The following is a 24,029-nucleotide window of genomic DNA, read 5'->3' as shown; positions in this document are numbered from 1 at the left end:
AGGGGGAGGGTAGGAGGAGGGTAGGAGGAGGGTAGGAGGAGGGTAGGGGGAGGGTAGGGGGAGGGTAGGAGGAGGGGAGGGGGAGGGTAGGAGGAGGGTAGGGGGAGGGTAGGGGGAGGGTAGGAGGAGGGTAGGAGGAGGGTAGGAGGAGGGTAGGGGGAGGGTAGGAGGAGGGTAGGAGGAGGGTAGGAGGAGGGTAGGGGGAGGGTAGGAGGAGGGTAGAAGGAGGGTAGGAGGAGGGTAGAAGGAGGGTAGGGGGAGGGTAGGGGGAGGGTAGGAGGAGGGTAGGAGGAGGGTAGGGGGAGGGTAGGAGGAGGGTAGAAGGAGGGTAGGAGGAGGGTAGGAGGAGGGTAGAAGGAGGGTAGGGGGAGGGTAGGAGGAGGGTAGGGGGAGGGTAGGAGGAGGGTAGGGGCAGGGTAGGAGGAGGGTAGGAGGAGGGTAGGAGGAGGGTAGGGGGAGGGTAGGAGGAGGGTAGGGGGAGGGTAGGAGGAGGGTAGGGGAAGGGTAGGAGGAGGGTAGGAGGAGGGTAGGGGGAGGGTAGGAGGAGGGTAGGGGGAGGGTAGGAGGAGGGTAGGAGGAGGGTAGGAGGAGGGTAGGGGGAGGGTAGGAGGAGGGTAGAGGGAGGGTAGGAGGAGGGTAGGAGGAGGGTAGGAGGAGGGTAGGGGGAGGGTAGGAGGAGGGTAGGAGGAGGGTAGGAGGAGGGTAGGGGGAGGGTAGGGGGAGGGTAGGAGGAGGGGAGGGGGAGGGTAGGAGGAGGGTAGGGGGAGGGTAGGAGGAGGGTAGGGGCAGGGTAGGAGGAGGGTAGGAGGAGGGTAGGAGGAGGGTAGGAGGAGGGTAGGGGGAGGGTAGGGGGAGGGTAGGATGAGGGTAGGAGGAGGGTAGGGGGAGGGTAGGGGGAGGGTAGGGGGAGGGTAGGAGGAGGGTAGGAGGAGGGTAGGAGGAGGGTAGGGGGAGGGTAGGAGGAGGGTAGGGGGAGGGTAGGAGGAGGGTAGGGGGAGGGTAGGAGGAGGGTAGGAGGAGGGTAGGGGGAGGGTAGGAGGAGGGTAGGAGGATGGGAAGGAGGAGGGTAGGAGGAGGGTAGGAGGAGAATTGTATTTAATGACACTGAACAGTAGTCTAATAAACATATGCATTTTCAAATAGTCAAAAAAAATATTGTAATTCAATAATATATTTCTACCACTGTAGATGCTTTGTTTTTGTTTGATGGCCATAAAAACAGATACAAAAATTATAGTACAAGTTTCACATATTTTGAATTAATTCCTGAATGTACACCAGTCTGGTTTCAGGCCTGGGCATAGCACAGTTTCAGCAGCTATGCTTTTAAATGATGTGTTAAATTACTTAGAGTATAAAAATCATTGTGCTGCCTTATTTATGAACCATTTTCGAGGCCTTTGACACTGTGACCATTCCCTAATAACTTAAAGCTGGTCCAAAATGGGCCTGGACCAGGCGTCTTAAAAGTGGTTTAAGAACTATATGACAGACAGGACTCAATGTGTGCTTTTAAATATAATGAAAGGTGTCCCTCAAGAGTCAATATTGGAACCTGTTCTCTTTAATATTTAAAATGATATAAAAAAGTATTGGTCTGTGAAAGCCTGTAACATTCACCTGTATGCATACGACCCTGTTATGCTATTACCCCTACAGGCTGATTTAGAGCTGGGATGTTGTTGCCTTGCAGAAAACCCTGGTTGGTTTAAAATGAGCACTTAATACAGGAAAAAATGAAATATGTTGTTTTTCCAATTTTCTTACAAATATTTTCAAATGGATTACACATGCATTCATTGGTTCTATTGTCTATTGGGTTTTAAATATCTGGGCTTTTGAATTGACAACAGTCTAACATTTAAAAACATACAGATATAGATATTCCTGCCAGCTCTGAACTATGGTGCCTTTATCAGAGTGCAGCAGCCACTATTGCAATTCGTTCCAGTCATTGGCAGCAGAGAACTGGAAGGAAAGGCGGCCAAAGGAAGTGTTGGCTTTGGGGATGACCAGTGAAAAATACCTGCTGGAGCGCGTGCTACGGGTAGGTGTTGCTATGATGACAAGTGAGCTGAGATAAGGCGGGGCTTTACCTAGCAAAGACTTATAGATGACCAGGAGCCAGTGGGTTTGGCAATGAATATGTAGCGAGGGCCAGCCAACGAGAGCATACAGGTCGCAGTGGTGGGTAGTATATGGGGCTTTGGTGACAAAACCAATGGCACTGTGATAGACTGCATCCAGTTTGCTGAGTAGAGTGTTGGAGGCTATTTTGTAGATGACATCGCTGAAGTCAAGGATTGGTAGGATAGTCAGTTTTACGAGGGTATGTTTGGCAGCATGAGTGAAGGAGGCTTTGTTGTGAAATAGGAAGCCGATTTTAGATTTAATTTTGGATTGGAGATTCTTAATGTAATGCAAAATCGAATCCCTAAGCTGACAAGGTAAACATCTGTTGTTCTGCCCCTGAACAAGGCAGGTAACCCACTGTTCCTAGGCCGTCATTAAAAATAAGAATTTGTTCTTAACCTCACCTCCGGATGAAAAGCGTGCTCAAAGTAAACGGCCTGCTACTCAGGCCCAGATACTTGGATATGCGTATAATTGGAAGATTTGGATAGAAAACACTCTAAAGTTTCTACAACTGTTAAAATAATGTCTGTGAGTATAACAGAACTGATATGGCAGGCGAAAACCTGAGAAAAATCCATCCAGGAAGTGGGATTTTTTTATGTTTGTAATTTTCATTACCATTACAGTATCCATTGACTTAAGACTCAAATTGCACTTCCTATGGCTTCCACTAGATGTCATCAGTCTTTAGAAATAGTTTCAGGCTTGTATTCTGAAGAATTAGGGAGTAAGACCACTTTGAGTGAGTGGACCCTGGGAAGTCGCCAGACCTGTTTCCTGCGCATGACCGAGAGCGAAATATTGAAATATGATTTTCATGCTTTTGTATGCGGGCGCTGTCCTCAGATAATCGCATGGTTTGCTTTCGCCGTGAAGCCTTTTTGAAATCTGGCACGGCGGCTGGATTAACAAGAAGTTAAGCTTTATTTTGATGAATAACACATATATTTTCAAGAATGTTAAATATTTGAATTTAGTATTTTTTTATTTCGCGCTCTGAAATTTCACTGGATGTTGGCCAGGTGGGACGCTACTGTTCCAGGTACCCATAAGAAGTTAACTGACTTGCCTAGTTAAATAAAGGTTAAAAAAAGTGAGTCTGGAAGGAGAGTTTACAGTCTAACCAGACATCTAGGTATTTGTAGTTGTCCACATATTCTAAGTCAGAACCGTTCAGAGTAGTGATGTTAGTCGGGCTGGCGGGTATGGGCAGCAATCGGTTGAAGAGCATGCATTTAGTTTTACTAGCATTTAAAAGCAGTTGGAGGCCACGGAAGGAGTGTTGTATGGCATTGAAGCTCGTTTGGAGGTTTGTTAACACAGTGTCCAAAGAATAGCCAGATGTATACAGAATGGTGTCGTCTGCGTAGAGGTGGATCAGAGAATCACCAGCAGCAAGAGCGACATCATTCATATATACAGAGAAGAGAGTCGGCCCGAGAATTGAACCCTGTGGCACCCCCATAGATACTGCTAGAGGTCCGGACAACAGGCCCTCCGATTTGACACACTGAACTCTATCTGAGAAGTAGTTGGTGAACCAGGCAAGGCAGTCATTTGAGAAACCAAGGCTATTGAGTCTGCCGATAATAATGTGGTGAATGACAGTCGAAAGCCTTGGCCAGGTCGATGAAGATGGCTGCACAGTACTGTCGTTTATCGATGGCGGTTATGATATCGTTTAGGACCTTGAGCGTGGCTGAGGTGCACCTGTGACCAGCTCAGAAACCAGATTGCATAGCGGAGAAGGTACGGTGGAATTCAAAATGGCCGGTGATCTGTTTGTTAACTTGGCTTTCGAAGACCTTAGAAAGGCAGGGTAGAATAGATATAGATCTGTAGCAGTTTGGGTCTAGAGTGTCTCCCCCTTTGAAGAGGGGGATGACCGCGGCAGCTTTCCAATCTTTGGGGATCTCAGACGATACGAAAGATGGGTTGAACAGGCTAGTAAGAGAGGTTGAACAGGCTAGTAATAGGGGTTGCAACAATTTTTGCAGATAATTTTAGAAAGAGAGGGTCCAGATTGTCCAGCCCAGCTGATTTGTATGGATCCGGATTTTGCAGCTCTTTCAGACCATCAGCTGTCTGGATTTGGGTGATATCGGTATGTGGACTGGAGGCAGGGCATGAAAAGGATAATGAATCCAGTTGTTTGTGTCATCCATTTCTGGAAAGTACCTGCGTAATAGCGCACCCAACTCACTCAGGTGCATCGCTATATCACATTTGACATTGTCCGTAAGCTTGAGTTCATTTGCACACAAAAAATCATACAATGATGGAAAGACCTGTGTGTTGTCCTTGTTAATGCAGACAGAGAAGAGCTCCAACTTCTTAATCATAGCCTCAATTTTGTCCCACACATTAAATATAGTTGTAGAGAGTCCCTGTAATTCTAGATTCAGATCATTCAGGCGAGAAAAGACATCACCCAGACAGGCCAGTCGTGTGAGAGAAAACATCACCCAGACAGGCCAGTCGTGTGAGAGAAAACATCACCCAGATAGGCCAGTCGTGTGAGAGAAAACATCACCCAAATAGGCCAGTCGTGTGAGAGAAAACATCACCCAGACAGGCCAGTCGTGTGAGAGAAAACATCACCCAGACAGGCCAGTCGTGTGAGAGAAAACATCACCCAAATAAGCCAGTCGTGTGAGAGAAAAAATCACCCAAATAGGCCAGTCGTGTGAGAGAAAACATCACCCAGACAGGCCAGTCGTGTGAGAGAAAACATCACCCAGATAGGCCAGTCGTGTGAGAGAAAACATCACCCAGACAGGCCAGTCGTGTGAGAGAAAACATCACCCAGATAGGCCAGTCGTGTGAGAGAAAACATCACCCAAATAGGCCAGTCGTGTGAGAGAAAACATCACCCAGACAGGCCAGTCGTGTGAGAGAAAACATCACCCAAACAGGCCAGTCGTGTGAGAGAAAACATCACCCAGATAGGCCAGTCGTGTGAGAGAAAACATCACCCAGATAGGCCAGTCGTGTGAGAAACTCGTCATCATGCAAGAGAAAATCAGTAAAGAAAACTATAAGCTCGTCTCTCAATTAAAAGAAACGTGTCAATACTTTTCCCCTTGATAACCAGCGCACTTCTGTATGTTGTAAAAGGGTTACATGGTCGCTGCCCATGTCATTGCATAGTGCAGAAAATACACGAGAGTTCAGGGGCTTTGCTTTAACAAAGTTAATAATGTTCACTGTACTGTCCAAAATGTCTTTCAAGCTGTCAGGCATTCCCTTGGCAGCAAGAGCCTGTCTGTGGATGCTGCAGTGTACCCAAGTGGCGTCAGGAACAACTGCTTGCACGTGCGTTACGACTCCACAATGTCTCCCTGTCATGGCTATTGCTCCATCAGTACAGATGCCAACATACGCAGCAGCTACGTTTGGCTACATACGGTTAGTGGAATTCCCGCGAGAGAGAAACAGTGAAACGAAAAAACCTCACCCAAATGTTTAGCCCCGTTGGAAAATATAAATGGATTGTTTGAAAATGTGAATTAAAATGTATTTTTGTGATTCACATGTTTATTTGGCCCCAGTTTGTGAATACCTGTTTATAGAGTCCAATCCATGATGGTAAATGCCCATTTTAATACATTGCAAACAGACATGTATATTTGTACATTTCCAATGTATTTAATGAGGGATTTACCATCACCAAATGGACAGGCTGAAATCAACACCAACGAGCGAGTGAGAGGAACCACTATCACTACTAGGCTGTCCCGAGTTCAACGAGCCAGACAACTTGGCATTTCAGCAATATATAACAGAATGTCCAATTCGTGATGGTAAATGCCCATTGTAATGTATTGCTTATGGACAGTGTCCAATACACATAATACAATGCCAGTCTTAACATGTTATACTGCAGTTGGACAGTGTCCATTGCCAATATATTGCAATTGGACAGTGTCCATTACACATATACTATATTGTCAGTGTGAACATGCTCTTCTGCAAGTTGACAGTGTCCATTGCATATCCATAAGGAGTTCCCATCACCAAATGGACATGCTGAATCAACATCAATGAGAAATTCTGACTTCCTATGACTTCCTGTGATCAAACATAACAAATAGGCCTTCTAGGTTGATTCAGGGCTAAACATAGTGATATGTATCATTTGTTCAGTGTATAGGTAAACCATCTCACCTTCCTGCGTCCGTCCTCCCCTGGGCCACTCTCCTCCAGCATCATCTTTAGATACTCTTCTTTAGACAGCTTCTCCAGGGCCTTGGCCTCTCTCTCCCTCTCTGCTGCCTGGTGACACGCTGCCTCCTGGAGGTACAACTGCCTGCAAGAGACACACAGAACAGAACAGAGAGTCTGGTCAGAGACCAGCCAGGAGAACCCTGTCTAAGGGACAGGAGGAGTGGGAGAGGGGATGAGGGAGTGGAGGAAGGCCTTTTGACAACCCAGCTTTGGTCAAAGAGAAAAAGGATCAGAGAGGTAGCCAAGCTGTTTATACAAAACTGTTGGTCAGTACCAATCAAGGCCTTCAGGGGCAGCAACAGGCAATATCTTAGCATGGCAACGCCACCAGGTGCTTTTCTGAATCATGCTGAAGATATTTGTCAGTGGGAGGAGGGGTGTGGGATTAGGAAAGGGAGAAATGCATGCTGTGAAGGAAGAAGCCAAGCTCTGGTTAAGTGAGGGTGCAACCGGGAGTAGGGAGGGACAAAAAGGTTTTATTACACAGAGACAAAGAAAGAGGGGGAACACTATTTTATTGTGGTTACAGTACAATAGAGAGGTAAAGAAACACAGAAACATGCAGGCAACAGGAGCAGACAGAGAGGTCAGACCACAGGGTTGGAGTCAGACCACAGGGTTGGAGTCAGACCACAGGGTTGGAGTCAGACCACAGGGTTGGAGTCAGACCACAGGCTTGGAGTCAGACCACAGGGTTGGAGTCAGACCACAGGCTTGGAGTCAGACCACAGGGTTGGAGTCAGACCACAGGATTAGAGTCAGACCACAGGGTTGGAGTCAGACCACAGGGTTGGAGTCAGACCACAGGGTTGGAGTCAGACCACAGGGTTGGAGTCAGACCACAGGCTTGGAGTCAGACCACAGGGTTGGAGTCAGACCACAGGATTAGAGTCAGACCACAGGGTTGGAGTCAGACCACAGGGTTGGAGTCAGACCACAGGGTTGGAGTCAGACCACAGGCTTGGTGTCAGACCACAGGGTTGGTGTCAGACCACAGGCTTGGAGTCAGACCACAGGCTTGGTGTCAGACCACAGGGTTGGAGTCAGACCACAGGCTTGGAGTCAGACCACAGGCTTGGAGTCAGACCACAGTCAGGAGACAAGTTAAGAGCGTCTGGTTAACCACAAGGTCAAGGGTCAGACCACGAGGAGGAGGAGGACAGGGAGGAGGTGATAGAGGAGGAGGACAGGGAGGAGGTGATAGAGGAGGAGGGGGACAGGGAGGAGGTGATGGAGGACAGGGAGGAGGTGATAGAGGACAGGGAGGAGGTGATAGAGGACAGGGAGGAGGTGATAGAGGAGGAGGAGGACAGGGAGGAGGTGATAGAGGACAGGGAGGAGGTGATAGAGGACAGGGAGGAGGTGATAGAGGAGGAGGAGGACAGGGAGGAGGTGATAGAGGACAGGGAGGAGGTGATAGAGGAGGAGGAGGACAGGGAGGAGGTGATAGAGGAGGAGTAGGACAGGGAGGAGGTGATAGAGGAGGAGGAGGAGGAGGACAGGGAGGAGGTGATAGAGGAGGAGGAGGACAGGGAGGAGGTGATAGAGGAGGAGGAGGAGGTGATAGAGGAGGAGGATGACAGGGAGGAGGTGATAGAGGAGGAGGAGGACAGGGAGGAGGTGATACAGAAAGGTTGAGGACAGTGAGGAGATGAAAGAGGAGGAGGACAGTGATAACCCTGGCTGGTGTGTCCCTGATGGGTTGACAGCATGTTATGCCGGTGTTGAGGGGGGAATGCATGAGGTAGAGGAGGAGTGAGGGGGAAGGTTTAGGAAGAGTGAGGGGGCAGATTTAGGAAGAGTGAGGGGGAAGGTAGAGGGGGAGTGAGGGTAGAGGTAGAGGGGGAGTGAGGGGGAAGGGAGAGTGAGGGGGAAGGTAGATGGGGAGTGAGGGTGAAGGTAGAGGGGGAGTGAGGGGGAAGGTAGAGGGGGAGTGAGGGTGAAGGTAGAGGGGGAGTGAGGGGGAGTGAGAGTGAGGGGGAAGGTAGAGGGGGAGTGAGAGGGAAGGGAGAGTGAGGGGAAAGGTAGAGGGGGAGTGAGGGGGAAGGGAGAGTGAGGGGGAAGGTAGAGGGGGAGTGAGGGGGAAAAGGGAGAGTGAGGGGGAAGGTAGAGGAGGAGTGAGGGGGAAGGTAGAGGGGGAGTGAGGGGGAAAGGGAGAGTGAGGGGGAAGGTTGAGGGGGGGTGAGGGGGAAGGGAGAGTGAGGGGGAAGGTAGAGGGGGAGTGAGGGGGAAAAGGGAGAGTGAGGGGGAAGGTTTACGGAGAGTGAGGGGGAAGGTAGAGGAGGAGTGAGGGGGAAGGTAGAGGAGGAGTGAGGGGGAAGGTAGAGGGGGAGTGAGGGGGACGGTAGAGGGGGAGTGAGGTTGAAGGTTTACGGAGAGTGATGGGGAAGGTTACGGAGAGTGAGGGGAAAGGTAGAGGAGGAGTGAGGGGGAAGGTTACGGAGAGTGAGGGGGAAGGTAGAGGAGGAGTGAGGGGGAAGGTTACGGAGAGTGAGGGGGAAGGTAGAGGAGGAGTGAGGGGGAAGGTAGAGGAGGAGTGAGGGGGAAAAGGGAGAGTGAGAGTGAGGGGGAAGGTAGAGGGGGAGTGAGGGTGAGGGGAGAGTGAGGGGGAAAGGGAGAGTGAGGGGGAAGGGTGAGGGAGAGTGACACATTATGCAGGAATGTCACAACCACTGATGCATGGCACGACTCTCAACTCCCTGCAGCACGGCCCACATGGGAACCAGAGCACTGGGCACTTGGGCTTGCCAGAAGAGAGGAAAGAGCAGTGGTCTGGGGCAGAGAGAGGGCCATAGGAAAGGGTGGAGGGGAGGGAGTGGTGGGGAGGGAGTGGAGGGGAGGGAGTGGTGGGGAGGGAGTGGAGGGGAGGGAGTGGAGGGGAGGGAGTGGAGGGCCCGGAGGATCAGTGGAAGGATGGGTGGGCTTTAACTTGCCATGGAGAGAGGAGTGGGCTGAAGGAGAGAGGAGAGGATGGAGGGAAAGTGGATGGACTTTAACCTGCCATGGAGAGAGGAGTGGGCTGAAGGAGAGAGGAGAGGATGGGGGGAAAGTGGATGGACTTTAACCTGCCATGGAGAGAGGAGTGGGCTGAAGGAGAGAGGAGAGGATGGGGGGAAAGTGGATGGACTTTAACCTGCAATGGAGAGAGGAGTGGGCTGAAGGAGAGAGGAGAGGATGGGGGGAAAGTGGATGGACTTTAACCTGCCATGGAGAGAGGAGTGGGCTGAAGGAGAGAGGAGAGGATGGGGGGAAAGTGGATGGACTTTGACCTGACATGGAGAGAGGAGTGGGCTGAAGGAGAGAGGAGAGGATGGGGGGAAAGTGGATGGACTTTAACCTGACATGGAGAGAGGAGTGGGCTGAAGGAGAGAGGAGAGGATGGGGGGAAAGTGGATGGACTTTAACCTGCCATGGAGAGAGGAGTGGGCTGAAGGAGAGAGGAGAGGATGGGGGGAAAGTGGATGGACTTTAACCTGCCATGGAGAGAGGAGTGGGCTGAAGGAGAGAGGAGAGGATGGGGGGAAAGTGGATGGACTTTAACCTGCCATGGAGAGAGGAGTGGGCTGAAGGAGAGAGGAGAGGATGGGGGGAAAGTGGATGGACTTTAACCTGACATGGAGAGAGGAGTGGGCTGAAGGAGAGAGGAGAGGATGGGGGGAAATTAGATGGACTTTAACCTGCAATGGAGAGAGGAGTGGAAGGAGACTGAGTGAACAGTGGAGGGCATTAAACCTGTAATGAGGATAGATAGACTGGAAGACAGGAGTGGGCGTTGGCAGTCACATACTGGGGAGACGGTGTACAGGGGGCTTGTACCTGGAGCGCTCAGACAGCGTTTTAAGGAGGAAAGATAACAAGCCCTCTGCTCCTCTGCAACCAGCAGCATTAATACAAGGAACAAGCAGCAGAAAGCAGATTAAAGGAACCAGCTGTTGGTAAACGGTTGTAACAGAGTTAGCTGAATACAGTACTAAAGAAACAGAACACTTAGAGAGGGAAAGTAAAGCGTCACTGAGAGTTAGACAACACCTGTGGACAACATGAGGACATGTATCAGGAGGATGGTTACAGACAAACAATATAAAACCAGATGAGTCTCAAATGAGACCCTATTTCCTTCTTAGTGCACTACAGAACTAGTGCACTACAGAACTTTAGACCAGGGCCCATAGGGCATTAGGGATGCACCCTACATAGACAAACAGTTGGAGAAAGTAAGTGCGTTAGAGGCTGTTTTATGGCCTGAAGAGGACTACAGAGCCATGCTATCAACAACACAGCTCCAACTGGTGTCTTTCACAGACAAACTTCCATTACCGGAGCTGGAGAACAGGGACGTGGAGGAGGGAGAACCTCTGGCTCGTACGCCCGATCACACACACAATGACCCTCTGTCTATTCTCATCTCTACCTTTACACTACAGCGATGTTCAATAACTAATCATTTACCTACCATTTTTCAGGAGCTTATAATGTGGAAGGAATCCTAGATGAGCTTTTGGAGTCAGACCCTGCTGACTACTGTAGACCCTGCTGGCCACTGTAGACCCTGCTGGCTACTGTAGACCCTGCTGGCTACTGTAGACCCTGCTGGCTACTGTAGACCCTGCTGGCTACTGTAGACCCTGCTGGCTACTGCAGACCCTGCTGGCTACTGTAGACCCTGCTGGCTACTGTAGACCCTGCTGGCTACTGCAGACCCTGCTGGCTACTGTAGACCCTGCTGGCTACTGTAGACCCTGTTGGCTACTGTAGACCCTGTTGGCTACTGTAGACCCTGCTGACTACTGTAGACCCTGCTGGCTACTGTAGACCCTGCTGACTACTGTAGACCCTGCTGGCTACTGTAGACCCTGCTGGCTACTGTAGACCCTGCTGGCTACTGTAGACCCTGCTGGCTACTGTAGACCCTGCTGGCTACTGTAGACCCTGTTGGCTACTGTAGACCCTGTTGGCTACTGTAGACCCTGCTGACTACTGTAGACCCTGCTGGCTACTGTAGACCCTGCTGACTACTGTAGACCCTGCTGGCTACTGTAGACCCTGCTGGCTACTGTAGACCCTGCTGGCTACTGTAGACCCTGCTGACTACTGTAGACCCTGCTGGCTACTGTAGACCCTGCTGGCTACTGCAGACCCTGCTGACTACTGTAGACCCTGCTGGCTACTGTAGACCCTGCTGGCTACTGTAGACCCTGTTGGCTACTGTAGACCCTGCTGGCTACTGTAGACCCTGCTGACTACTGCAGACCCTGCTGGCTACTGCAGACCCTGTTGACTACTGTAGACCCTGCTGGCTACTGTAGACCCTGCTGACTACTGTAGACCCTGCTGGATACTGTAGACCCTGTTGACTACTGTAGACCCTGTTGACTACCGTAGACCCTGCTGGCTACTGCAGACCCTGCTGGCTACTGTAGACCCTGCTGGCTACTGTAGACCCTGCTGACTACTGTAGACCCTGCTGGCTACTGTAGACCCTGCTGGCTACTGTAGACCCTGCTGGCTATTGCAGACCCTGTTGGCTACTGTAGACCCTGCTGGCTACTGCAGACCCTGTTGGCTACTGTAGACCCTGCTGGCTGCTGTAGACCCTGCTGGCTACTGCAGACCCTGCTGGCTACTGTAGACCCTGCTGACTACTGCAGACCCTGCTGGCTACTGTAGACCCTGCTGGCTACTGTAGACCCTGCTGGCTACTGTAGACCCTGCTGACTACTGTAGACCCTGCTGACTACTGTAGACCCTGCTGGCTACTGTAGACCCTGCTGGCTACTGTAGATCCTGCTGGCTACTGTAGACCCTGCTGGCTACTGTAGACCCTGCTGGCTACTGTAGACCCTGCTGACTACTGTAGACCCTGCTGGCTACTGCAGACCCTGCTGGCTACTGTAGACCTGCTGGCTACTGCAGACCCTGCTGGCTACTGTAGACCCTGCTGGCTACTGCAGACCCTGCTGGCTATTACAGACCCTGCTGACTACTGTAGACCCTGCTGGCTATTACAGACCCTGCTGGCTACTGTAGACCCTGCTGGCTACTGTAGACCCTGCTGGCTACTGTAGACCCTGTTGGCTACTGTAGACCCTGTTGGCTACTGTAGACCCTGCTGACTACTGTAGACCCTGCTGGCTACTGTAGACCCTGCTGACTACTGTAGACCCTGCTGGCTACTGTAGACCCTGCTGGCTACTGTAGACCCTGCTGGCTACTGTAGACCCTGCTGACTACTGTAGACCCTGCTGGCTACTGTAGACCCTGCTGGCTACTGCAGACCCTGCTGACTACTGTAGACCCTGCTGGCTACTGTAGACCCTGCTGGCTACTGTAGACCCTGTTGGCTACTGTAGACCCTGCTGGCTACTGTAGACCCTGCTGACTACTGCAGACCCTGCTGGCTACTGCAGACCCTGTTGACTACTGTAGACCCTGCTGGCTACTGTAGACCCTGCTGACTACTGTAGACCCTGCTGGATACTGTAGACCCTGTTGACTACTGTAGACCCTGTTGACTACCGTAGACCCTGCTGGCTACTGCAGACCCTGCTGGCTACTGTAGACCCTGCTGGCTACTGTAGACCCTGCTGACTACTGTAGACCCTGCTGGCTACTGTAGACCCTGCTGGCTACTGTAGACCCTGCTGGCTACTGCAGACCCTGTTGGCTACTGTAGACCCTGCTGGCTACTGCAGACCCTGTTGGCTACTGTAGACCCTGCTGGCTGCTGTAGACCCTGCTGGCTATTGCAGACCCTGCTGGCTACTGTAGACCCTGCTGACTACTGCAGACCCTGCTGGCTACTGTAGACCCTGCTGGCTACTGTAGACCCTGCTGGCTACTGTAGACCCTGCTGACTACTGTAGACCCTGCTGACTACTGTAGACCCTGCTGGCTACTGTAGACCCTGCTGGCTACTGTAGACCCTGCTGGCTACTGTAGACCCTGCTGGCTACTGTAGACCCTGCTGACTACTGTAGACCCTGCTGGCTACTGCAGACCCTGCTGGCTACTGTAGACCTGCTGGCTACTACAGACCCTGCTGGCTACTGTAGACCCTGCTGGCTACTGCAGACCCTGCTGGCTATTACAGACCCTGCTGACTACTGTAGACCCTGCTGGCTATTACAGACCCTGCTGGCTACTGTAGACCCTGCTGGCTACTGTAGACCCTGCTGGCTACTGTAGACCCTGCTGGCTACTGTAGACCCTGCTGGCTACTGTAGACCCTGCTGGCTACTGCAGACCCTGCTGGCTATTACAGACCCTGCTGGCTACTGTAGACCCTGCTGGCTACTGTAGACCCTGCTGGCTACTGTAGACCCTGCTGGCTACTGTAGACCCTGCTGACTACTGTAGACCCTGCTGGCTACTGCAGACCCTGCTGGCTACTGTAGACCCTGCTGGCTACTGTAGACCCTGCTGGCTACTGTAGACCCTGCTGGCTACTGTAGACCCTGCTGGATACTGTAGACCCTGCTGACTTCTGCAGACCCTACTGACTACTTTAGACCCTACTGACTACTGCAGACCCTACTGACTACTGCAGACCCTGCTGGCTACTGTAGACCCTACTGACTACTGCAGACCCTGCTGGCTACTGTAGACCTGCTGACTACTGTAGACCCTGCTGGCTACTGTAGACTCTGCTGGCTACTGCAGACCCTGCTGGCCACTGCAGACCCTGCTGGCTACTGTAGACCCTGCTGGCTACTGTAGACCCTGCTGGATACTGTAGACCCTGTTGACTACTGTAGACCCTACTGACTACTGTAGACCCTACTGACTACTGCAGACCCTGCTGGCTACTGTAGACCCTGTTGACTACTGTAGACCCTGCTGGCTACTGTAGACCTGCTGACTACTGTAGACCCTGCTGGCTACTGTAGACCCTGCTGGCTACTGCAGACCCTGCTGGCTACTGCAGACCCTGTTGGCTACTGTAGACCCTGCTGACTACTGTAGACCCTGCTGGCTACTGTAGACCCTGCTGGCTACTGTAGACCCTGCTGGCTACTGTAGACCCTGTTGGCTACTGTAGACCCTGCTGGCTACTGTAGACCCTGTTGGCTACTGTAGACCCTGCTGGCTACTGTAGACCCTGCTGGCTACTGCAGACCCTGCTGGCTGCAATAGCTGACGATCTGCAGGGAACACTTCTCACAGTCTGGATCAATAACCGGTAGTGACATTTGTCCAGAGTGGTCTGTCTGGTGTGTCTGGTCTGGTCTGGTCTGTCTGGTCTGGTCTGTCTGGTCTGTCTCGTCTGTCTGTCAGGTCTGTCTGGTGTGTCTGGTCTGTCTGGTCTGTCTGGTCCGTCTGGTCTGTCTGGTCTGGTCTGTCTGGTCTGTCTCGTCTGTCTGTCAGGTCTGTCTGGTGTGTCGTGTCTGTCTGGTCCATCTGGTCCGTCTGGTCTGTCTGGTCTGTCTGGTCTGGTCTGTCTGGTCTGTCTGGTCTGTCTGTCTGGTCTGTCTGGTCTGTCTGGTCTGTCTGTCAGGTCTGTCTGGTCTGTCTGGTCTGTCTGGTCTGGTCTGTCATGTCCATCTGGTCTGTCAGGTCCGTCTTGTCTGTCTGGTCCGTCTGGTCCGTCTGGTCCGTCTGGTCTGTCTGGTCTGTCAGGTCTGTCAGTTCTGTCAGGTCCGTCTGGTCCGTCTGGTCTGTCTGGTCCGTCTGGTCTGTCTGACCTGTCTGGTCTGTCTGGTCTGTCTGGTCCATCTAGTCTGTCTGGTCTGTCTGGTCCATCTGGTCTGTCTGGTCCGTCTGGTCTGTCTGGTCCGTCTGGTCTGTCTGGTCCGTCTGGTCTGTCTGGTCTGTCAGGTCTGTCAGGTCTGTCTGGTCTGTCAGGTCTTTCTGGTCCGTCTGGTCTGTCTTGGGCTGCATGGAGCTGATTTAAACTGCAGTCCAGATGGCACTCTAGTCCCAATGGGCTCTGGTCTAAAGCAGTGCACTATAAAGGGCTCTGGTCTAAAGTAGTGCACTATAAAGGGCTCTGGTCTAAAGCAGTGCACTATACAGGGCTCTGGTCTAAAGCAGTGCACTATACAGGGCTCTGGTCTAAAGCAGTGCACTATAAAGGGCTCTGGTCTAAAGCAGTGCACTATAAAGGGCTCTGGTCTAAAGTAGTGCACTATAAAGGGCTCTGGTCTAAAGCAGTGCACTATATAGGGCTCTGGTCTAAAGTAGTGCACTATACAGGGCTCTGGTCTAAAGTAGTGCACTATAAAGGGCTCTGGTCTAAAGTAGTGTACTATAAAGGGTTCTGGTCTAAAGTAGTGCACTATAAAGGGCTCTGGTCTAAAGTAGCGCACTATAAAGGGAATAGGGTGCCATATAGAATGTTTTAAAATGGTTAGATAAGGGCTGGTTGTGTATGTCTGCTCGACTGAGAGAGTGAATTAGTTCAAGTCGTTGTCTGAGGAAAGTTATTGTGAGGTAAAGGAGACTATACTTCTCGTGATAACGATAGTGATCTGTAATGATTGCCCTAGCAGCAATACAATGCACTATACTATTATACTAGACCCATACTTATACTGTACACACATACACACTACTGTGACCCGTAGAAAAAAACGAAAGCGAACAGTTCTGTCAGGCAACAAAAACAGCTAAACAGAAAATAACTCAAAACCCAAACGGAAAATCACAACTTATATATGATCCCCAATCAGAGACAACGATAGACAGCTGCCTCTGATTGGGAACCACACATGGCAAAAACAACAAAGAAATAGAAAACATAGAATGCCTAATCACACCCTAACCAAAAATAGAGAAATAAAAGGCTCTCTAAGGTCAGGGCGTGACAGAAGGTCAGTCAATCCCAAAAATGTCAAGAACTTTGAAAGTTTCTTCAAGTGCGGTCGCAAAAACCATCAAGCGCTTTGATGAAACTGGCCTAACCCTAACCCATGAGGACCGCCACAGGGAAGGAAGACCCATAGTTACCTCTGCTGCAGAGGATAAGTTCATTAGAGGTAACTGCACCTCAGATTGCAGCCCAAATAAATGCTTCACGGAGTAACAGACACATCTCAACATCAACTGTTCAGAGGAGACTGACAGAATGCCAAGAGTGTGCAAAGCTGTCGTCAAGGCAAAGGGTGGCTACTTTAAAGAATCTCAAATATAAAATATAGTTTCATTTGTTTAACACTTTTTTTGGTTACCACATGATTCCATATGTGTTATTTCATAGTGTTGATGTCTTCACTATTATTTTACAATGTGGAAAATAGTACGAATAAAATAAAAACCCTTGAATGACTAGGTGTCCTAAACTAGTGTATGTCTATGGAAGGGGGTACAGTATATGTACACACACACAGATACAGTTGAAGTCGTAAGTTTACATACACTTAGGTTGGAGTCATTAAAACTCATTTTTCAACCACTCCACAAATTTCTTGATAACAAACTATAGTTTTGGCAAGTCGGTTAGGACATCTACTTTGCACATGACAAGTCATTTTTCCAACAACTGTTTACAGACAGATTATTTCACTTATAATTCACTGAATCACAATTCCAGTGGGTCAGAAGTTTACATACACTAAGTGGACTGTGCTTTTAAACAGCTTGGAAAATTCCAGAAAATTATGTCATGGCTTTAGAAGCTTCTGATAGGCTAATTGACATCACTTGAGTCAACTGGAGGTGTACCTGTGGATGTATTTCAAGGCCTACCTTCAAACTCAGTGCCTCTTTGCTTGACGTCATGGGGAAATCAAAAGAAATCAGCCAAGTCTTCAGAAAACAATTGTAGACCTCCACAAGTCTGGTTCATCCTTGGGAGCAATTTCCAAACGCCTGAAGGTACCACCTTCATCTGTACAAACAATAGTATGGAAACATAAACACCATGGGACCACAGAGCCGTCATACCGCTCAGGAAATTCTGTCTCCTAGAGATGAACGTACTTTGGTGTGAAAAGTGCAAGTCAATCCCAGTAAAACAGCAAAGGACCTTGTGAAGATGCTGGAGGAAACAGGTACAAAAGTAGCTATATCCACAGTAAAAATGAGTCCTATATCAACATAATCGCTCAGCAAGGAAGAAGCCGCTGCTCCCAAAACCGCCATAAAAAAGCCAGACTACGGTTTGCAACTGCACATGGGGACAAAGATCGTACTTTTTGGAGAAATGTCCTCTGGTCTGATGATACAAAAATAGAACTGTTTGGCCATAATGACCATCGCTCTGTTTGTAGGAAAAAGGGGGATGCTTGCAAGCCGAAGAACACCATCCCAACCGTGAAGCACAGGGGTGGCAGCATCATGTTGTGGGGGTGCTTTGCTGCAGGAGGGACTGGTGCACTTCACAAAATAGATGGCATCATGAGGCAGGAAAATCATGTGGATATATTGAAGCAACATCACAAGATCAGACAGGAAGTTAAAGCTTGGTTGCAAATGGGTCTTCCAAATGGACAATGACCCCAAGCATACTTCCAAAGTTGTGGCAAAATGGCTTAAGGACAACAAAGTCAAGGTATTGAAGTGGCCATCACAAAGCCCTGACCTCAATCCTATAGAAAATGTGTGGGCAGAACTGAAAAAGTGTGTGCGAGCAAGGAGGCCTACAAACCTGACTCGGTTACACCAGCTCTGTCTGGAGGAATGGGACAAACCCAAATTATTGTGGGAAGCTTGTGGAAGGCCACCCGAAACATTTGACCCAAGTTAAACAATTTAAAGGCAATGCTACCAAATACTAATTGAGTGTATGTAAACTTCTGACCCACTGGTAATGTGATGAAAGAAATAAAAGCTGAAATAAATCATTCTCTCTACTATTATTCTGACATTTCACATTCTTAAAATAAAGTGGTGATCCTAACTGACCTAAGACAGGGAATTTTTAATAGGATTAAATATCAGGAATTGTGAAAAACTGAGATGAAATGTATTTGGCTAATGTGTATGTACACACACACACACACACACACACACACACACACACACACACACACACACACACACACACACACACACACACACACACACACACACACACACACACACACACACACACACACACACACACACACACACACACACACACACACACACACACACACACACACACACACACACACACACACACAAACATACACACTCACCCACACTCTAACAGTTTAGGCTCTTCGTTAGTGGGCGAGTCTTCAGTCTTCTTCAGGCGTGTGGAACCAGGAATTGGGCCTGTCTGTCCACTGGCTTCTAGCCCTGCCCCTGGCCCAGGACCTGCCCCAGAGCTGGTCTGAGGGAAGGTGTAGACCCGGGAGGAGTCAGCTGATACACAGTACCGGGCTCCCCGCGCCAGGGGACTGCCACTGTGGTGGGACCCACTGGACCCAGAGGAAAAGGGTTGCAGGTCAAACGGGTGTAGAAGTGTTGGTGAGAAAAGGGAACCGCTGGCCGGATCGACAGCAACAACAGAACAACAGGACAGCCAATGGCCAACCAGTCTGGTCACATGATCACCTTCTTAGTTTTTGTATCATAGATAACGTATAAAGAAGAGAATGAGGACACATCTCTACAGGTTAACAGACAGCTGAATGAGGACACATCTCTACAGGTTAACAGACAGCTGAATGAGGACACGTCTCTACAGGTTAACAGACAGCTGAATGAGGACACATCTCTACAGGTTAACAGACAGCTGAATGAGGACACATCTCTACAGGTTAACAGACAGCTGAATGAGGACACATCTCTACAGGTTAACAGACAGCTGAATGAGGACACATCTCTACAGGTTAACAGACAGCTGAATGAGGACACATCTCTACAGGTTAACAGACAGCTGAATGAGGACACATCTCTACAGGTTAACAGACAGCTGAATGAGGACACGTCTCTACAGGTTAACAGACAGCTGAATGAGGACACATCTCTACAGGTTAACAGACAGCTGAATGAGGACACATCTCTACAGGTTAACAGACAGCTGAATGAGACACATCTCTGTAGGTTAACAGACAGCTGAATGAGGACACATCTCTACAGGTTAACAGACAGCTGAATGAGGACACGTCTCTACAGGTTAACAGACAGCTGAATGAGGACACATCTCTACAGGTTAACAGACAGCTGAATGAGGACACATCTCTACAGGTTAACAGACAGCTGAATGAGGACACATCTCTACAGGTTAACAGACAGCTGAATGAGGACACATCTCTGTAGGTTTGGATTATTCAAACCCAGCCCCAGCCCCTGACACAGACCCAGCCCCTGACCCAGCCCCTGACCCTGACCAGCCCCTGACCCAGCCCCTGACCCTGACCCAGCCCCTGACCCAGCCCCTGACCCTGACCCAGCCCCTGACCCAGCCCCTGACCCGGCCCCTGACCCTGACCAGCCCCTGACCCAGCTCCAGCCCCTGACCCGGCCCCTGACCCAGCCCCTGACCCAGCCCCTGACACTGACCCAGCCCCTGACCCAGCCCCTGACCCAGCCCCTGACCCTGACCCGGCCCCTGACCCAGCCCCAGCCCCTGACCCGGCCCCTGACCCTGACCCAGCCCCTGACCCAGCCCCTGACCCAGCCCCTGACCCTGACCCAGCCCCTGACCCAGCCCCTGACCCTGACCCGGCCCCTGACCCAGACCCCCAAACCCCTGCATCAGGATGTATAGCTGGACTCAATGGTCAGCCAACAACCAACTGTGTTGTGTGGTGTGTTTGTTGTGTGGTGTGTTTGTGTGTGTGTGTGTTTGTGTGTGTGTGTGTGTGTGTGTGTGTGTGTGTGTGTGTGTGTGTGTGTGTGTGTGTGTGTGTGTGTGTGTGTGTGTGTGTGTGTGTGTGTGTGTGTGTGTGTGTGTGTGTGTGCCAATATGTTGAGGATCTGGGAGATAATGAAAACAGACTGTTGGTTTTATTGATGTAGAGGACAGGGACGAGAGGAGAGGAGAGGAGAGGAGAGGAGAGGAGAGGAGAGGAGAAGAGAGGAGAGGAGAGGAGAAGAGAGGAGAGGAGAGGAGAGGAGAGGAGAGGAGAGGAGAGGAGAGGAGAGGAGAGGAGAGGAGAGAGACTGTACCTGGAGTGAGAGGAGAGGAGAGGAGAGGAGAGGAGAGGAGAGGAGAGGAGAGGAGAGGAGAGGAGAGGAGAGGAGAGGAGAGGAGAGGAGAGGAGAGGAGAGGAGAGGAGAGGAGAGGGACTGTACCTGGAGTGGGAGGAGTGTGAATGTGACGAGATCTCACTCAGGTCCCCAATGCTTCCCTCTGTCACGTGACCAGTCATGATCGCTGACGCATATCCTTGCGGCAGGTACAGTTTCCCATGATCCTCTCCTTCGCAGCCATCCTTGGGGTGTCCCCCCTCACCCCCACAACCCCCCTGCATTAGTAACCTCCCCCCAGGCCCCATACAGAGGTTGGTGTCGATCCCGCTGTCTGTTGAGGCTCCTTTAATGTACGTCAACCCCAGGATCTCAGGATCCATCAGATCTCCAGAGTCAAAGTGTTTATCATCACTGTTATTGGAGGAGGCGTTGGAGGAGAGGGTGTTACAGCTGGAGTGACTTGATGTCTTTTCTCCCTGTACAGAGGAGAGGGAGAGAGGAGGAGAGGAGGAGAGGAGGAGAGGAGGAGAGGAGGAGAGAGAGCGAGAGAGCGAGAAGGAAGAGGAGAGAGGAGGGAGAGAGAGCGAGAGGGAGAGAGAGAGAAGGAGAGGAGGAGAGAAGGAGAGGAGGAGAGGAGGAGAGGAGGAGAGAGAGCGAGAGAGCGAGAAGGAAGAGGAGAGAGGAGGGAGAGAGAGCGAGAGGGAGAGAGAGAGAAGGAGAGGAGGAGAGGAGGAGAGAAGGAGAGGAGGAGAGAGAGCGAGAGAGCGAGAAGGAGGAGGAGAGAGGAGGGAGAGAGAGCGTTAGAGAGGAGGAGAGAGAGAGAGAGAGAGAGAGAGAGAGAGAGAGAGAGAGAGAGAGAGAGAGAGAGAGAGAGAGAGAGAGAGAGAGAGAGAGAGAGAGAGAGAGAGAGACGGAGACGGAGACGGAGACGGAGACGGAGACGGAGACGGAGACGGAGAGAGAGAGAGAGAGAGAGAGAGAGAGAGAGAGAGAGAGAGAGAGAGAGGGAGAGGGAGAGGGAGAGGGAGAGGGAGAGGGAGAGGGAGAGGGAGAGGGAGAGAAAGAGAGAGTTAGAGAGATGTGAGGAGAGTTAGGAGAGAAACGTGGAATATGCGTCAACAGTAACCTTGGGAAAATCCTCTGCATTATCATTAACAGCAGACTCGTACATTTCCTCAATGAAAACAATGTACTGAGCAAATGTCAAATTGGCTTTTTACCAAATTACCGTACAACAGACCATGTATTCACCCTACACACCCTAATTGACAACCAAACAAACCAAAACAAAGGCAAAGTCTTCTCATGCTTTGTTGATTTCAAAAAAGCCTTCGACTCAATTTGGCATGAGGGTCTGCTATACAAATTGATGGAAAGTGGTGTTGGGGGTAAAACATACGACATTATAAAATCCATGTACACAAACAACAAGTGTGCGGTTAAGATTGGCAAAAAACACACACATTTCTTCACACAGGGTCGTGGGGTGAGACAGGGATGCAGCTTAAGCCCCACCCTCTTCAACATATATATCAACGAATTGGCGCGGGCACTAGAACAGTCTGCAGCACCCGGTCTCACCCTACTAGAATCCGAAGTCAAATGTCTACTGTTTGCTGATGATCTGGTGCTTCTGTCACCAACCAAGGAGGGCCTACAGCAGCACCTAGATCTTCTGCACAGATTCTGTCAGACCTGGGCCCTGACAGTAAATCTCAGTAAGACCAAAATAATGGTGTTCCAAAAAAGGTCCAGTCACCAGGACCACAAATTCCAACTAGACACCGTTGCCCTAGAGCACACAAAAAACTATACATACCTCGGCCTAAACATCAGCACCACAGGTAACTTCCACAAAGCTGTGAACGATCTGAGAGACAAGGCAAGAAGGGCCTTCTATGCCATCAAAAGGAACATAAATTTCAACATACCAATTAGGATCTGGCTAAAAACACTTGAATCAGTCATAGAGCCCATTGCCCTTTATGATTGTGAGGTCTGGGGTCCACTCACAAACCGAGATTTCACAAAATGGGACAAACACCAAATTGAGACTCTGCTTGCAGAATTCTGCAAAAATATCCTCCGTGTACAACGTACAACACCAAATAATGCATGCAGAGCAGAATTAGGCCGATACCCACTAATTATCAAAATCCAGAAAAGAGCCGTTAAATTCTACAACCACCTAAAAGGAAGCGATTCCCAAACCTTCCATAACAAAGCCATCACCTACAGAGAGATGAACCTGGAGAAGAGTCCCCTAAGCAAGCTTGTCCTAGGGCTCTGTTCACAAACACAAACCACAGAGCCCCAGGACAACAGCACAATTAGACCCAACCAAATCATGAGAAAACAAAAAGATAATTACTTGACACATTGGAAAGAATTAACAAAAAAACAGAGCAAACTAGAATGCTATTTGGCCCTAAACAGAGAGTACACAGTGGCAGAATACCTAACCACTGTGACTGACACAAACTTAAGGAAAGCTTTGACTATGTACAGACTCAGTGAGCATAGCCTTGCTATTGAGAAAGGCTGCCGTAGGCAGACATGGCTCTCAAGAGAAGACAGGCTATGTGCACACTGCCCACAAAATGAGGTGGAAACTGAGCTGCACTTCCTAACCTCCTGCCCAATGTATGACCATATTAGAGAGACATATTTCCCTCAGATTACACAGATCCACAAAGAATTTGAAAACAAATCCAATTTTGATAAACTCCCATATCTACTGGGAGAAATTCCACAGTGTGCCATCACAGCAGCAAGATTTGTGACCTGTTGCCACAAGAAAAGGGCAACCAGTGAAGAACAAACACCATTGTAAATACAACCCATATTTATGCTTATTTATTTTAACTTGTGTGCTTTTACCATTTGTACATTGTTACAATACTGTGTATATATAATATAACATTTGTAATGTCTTTATTGTTTTGAAACTTCTGTATGTGTAATGTTTACTGTTAATTTGAATTGTTTATTTCACTTTTGTATAATATCTACCTCACTTGCTTTGGCAATGTTAACACATGTTTCCCATGCCAATAAAGCCCCTTGAATTGAATTGAATTGAATTGAGATGGAGAGAGAGAGACTGATAGAAGGGGGTTACACACCCAATGGCAGATCCAAGATGGTGTAGCAGTGCAGACGTTGTTTCTCGTTTTCTTGTGTAATTTCGTCTTTTTTGTATATATTTCAATATATTTTCAATCTATTGATCATTTTTAAATTAAATATACCTTCCGGTAACCCGCCTCACCCAATGTGATACGGATCTGCTATTTTTCGACCTTATAGCCAGAACTGTTAGCCACTGCTAGCGGCCTTTACCTTTAGCACAGACACCAGACGCTATTAGGAAAATACTCGCCAGCCTGCCAGTCTGCACAGCACCTGTTTTTCTCCTACAACACCGGATTCCTGCCGTAAGCCCTGGACCACTACTCCTGATCATCACAGCTAGCTAGCTGCTACCCAGTGGCCCAGCCCCAAAGCTAACCTTGAGCCAGGCCCATCTCCCGACCTGCTCAGTGATCAGTTTGTTTTGTTTATCTGTCGGCCCCAGCCTCAAACTCAGGCCCTGTGTGTAG

The 24,029-nt window shown here is 49.9% G+C and overlaps 1 protein-coding gene across 4 annotated transcripts in view; it reads right to left on the bottom strand.

Moving 5' to 3' along the window:
* The window catches only part of sipa1l2 (signal induced proliferation associated 1 like 2), a 467,180-nt gene that overhangs the window by 39,776 nt on the left and 403,375 nt on the right, over positions 1-24,029 (bottom strand). For 2 of the 4 annotated variants that reach the window (XM_071391253.1, XM_071391254.1), the window contains exons 17-20: positions 20,530-20,903; positions 18,483-18,707; positions 10,180-10,233; positions 6,304-6,445 (exon numbers count right to left, since the gene is read on the bottom strand). In XM_071391253.1, the coding sequence (XP_071247354.1) occupies positions 6,304-6,445; positions 10,180-10,233; positions 18,483-18,707; positions 20,530-20,903 (795 nt within the window). The remainder of the gene's footprint in view (positions 1-6,303; positions 6,446-10,179; positions 10,234-18,482; positions 18,708-20,529; positions 20,904-24,029) is intronic. The other 2 variants (XM_071391255.1, XM_071391256.1) reach the window with 2 other exon arrangements.

The sequence above is a fragment of the Salvelinus alpinus genome, chromosome 3 (genome assembly GCF_045679555.1).
Source record: "Salvelinus alpinus chromosome 3, SLU_Salpinus.1, whole genome shotgun sequence".
NCBI lineage: Eukaryota > Metazoa > Chordata > Actinopteri > Salmoniformes > Salmonidae > Salvelinus > Salvelinus alpinus.
The sequence above is the reverse complement of the archived record's forward strand: the minus strand, read 5'-3'. Positions and strand labels throughout refer to the sequence as shown.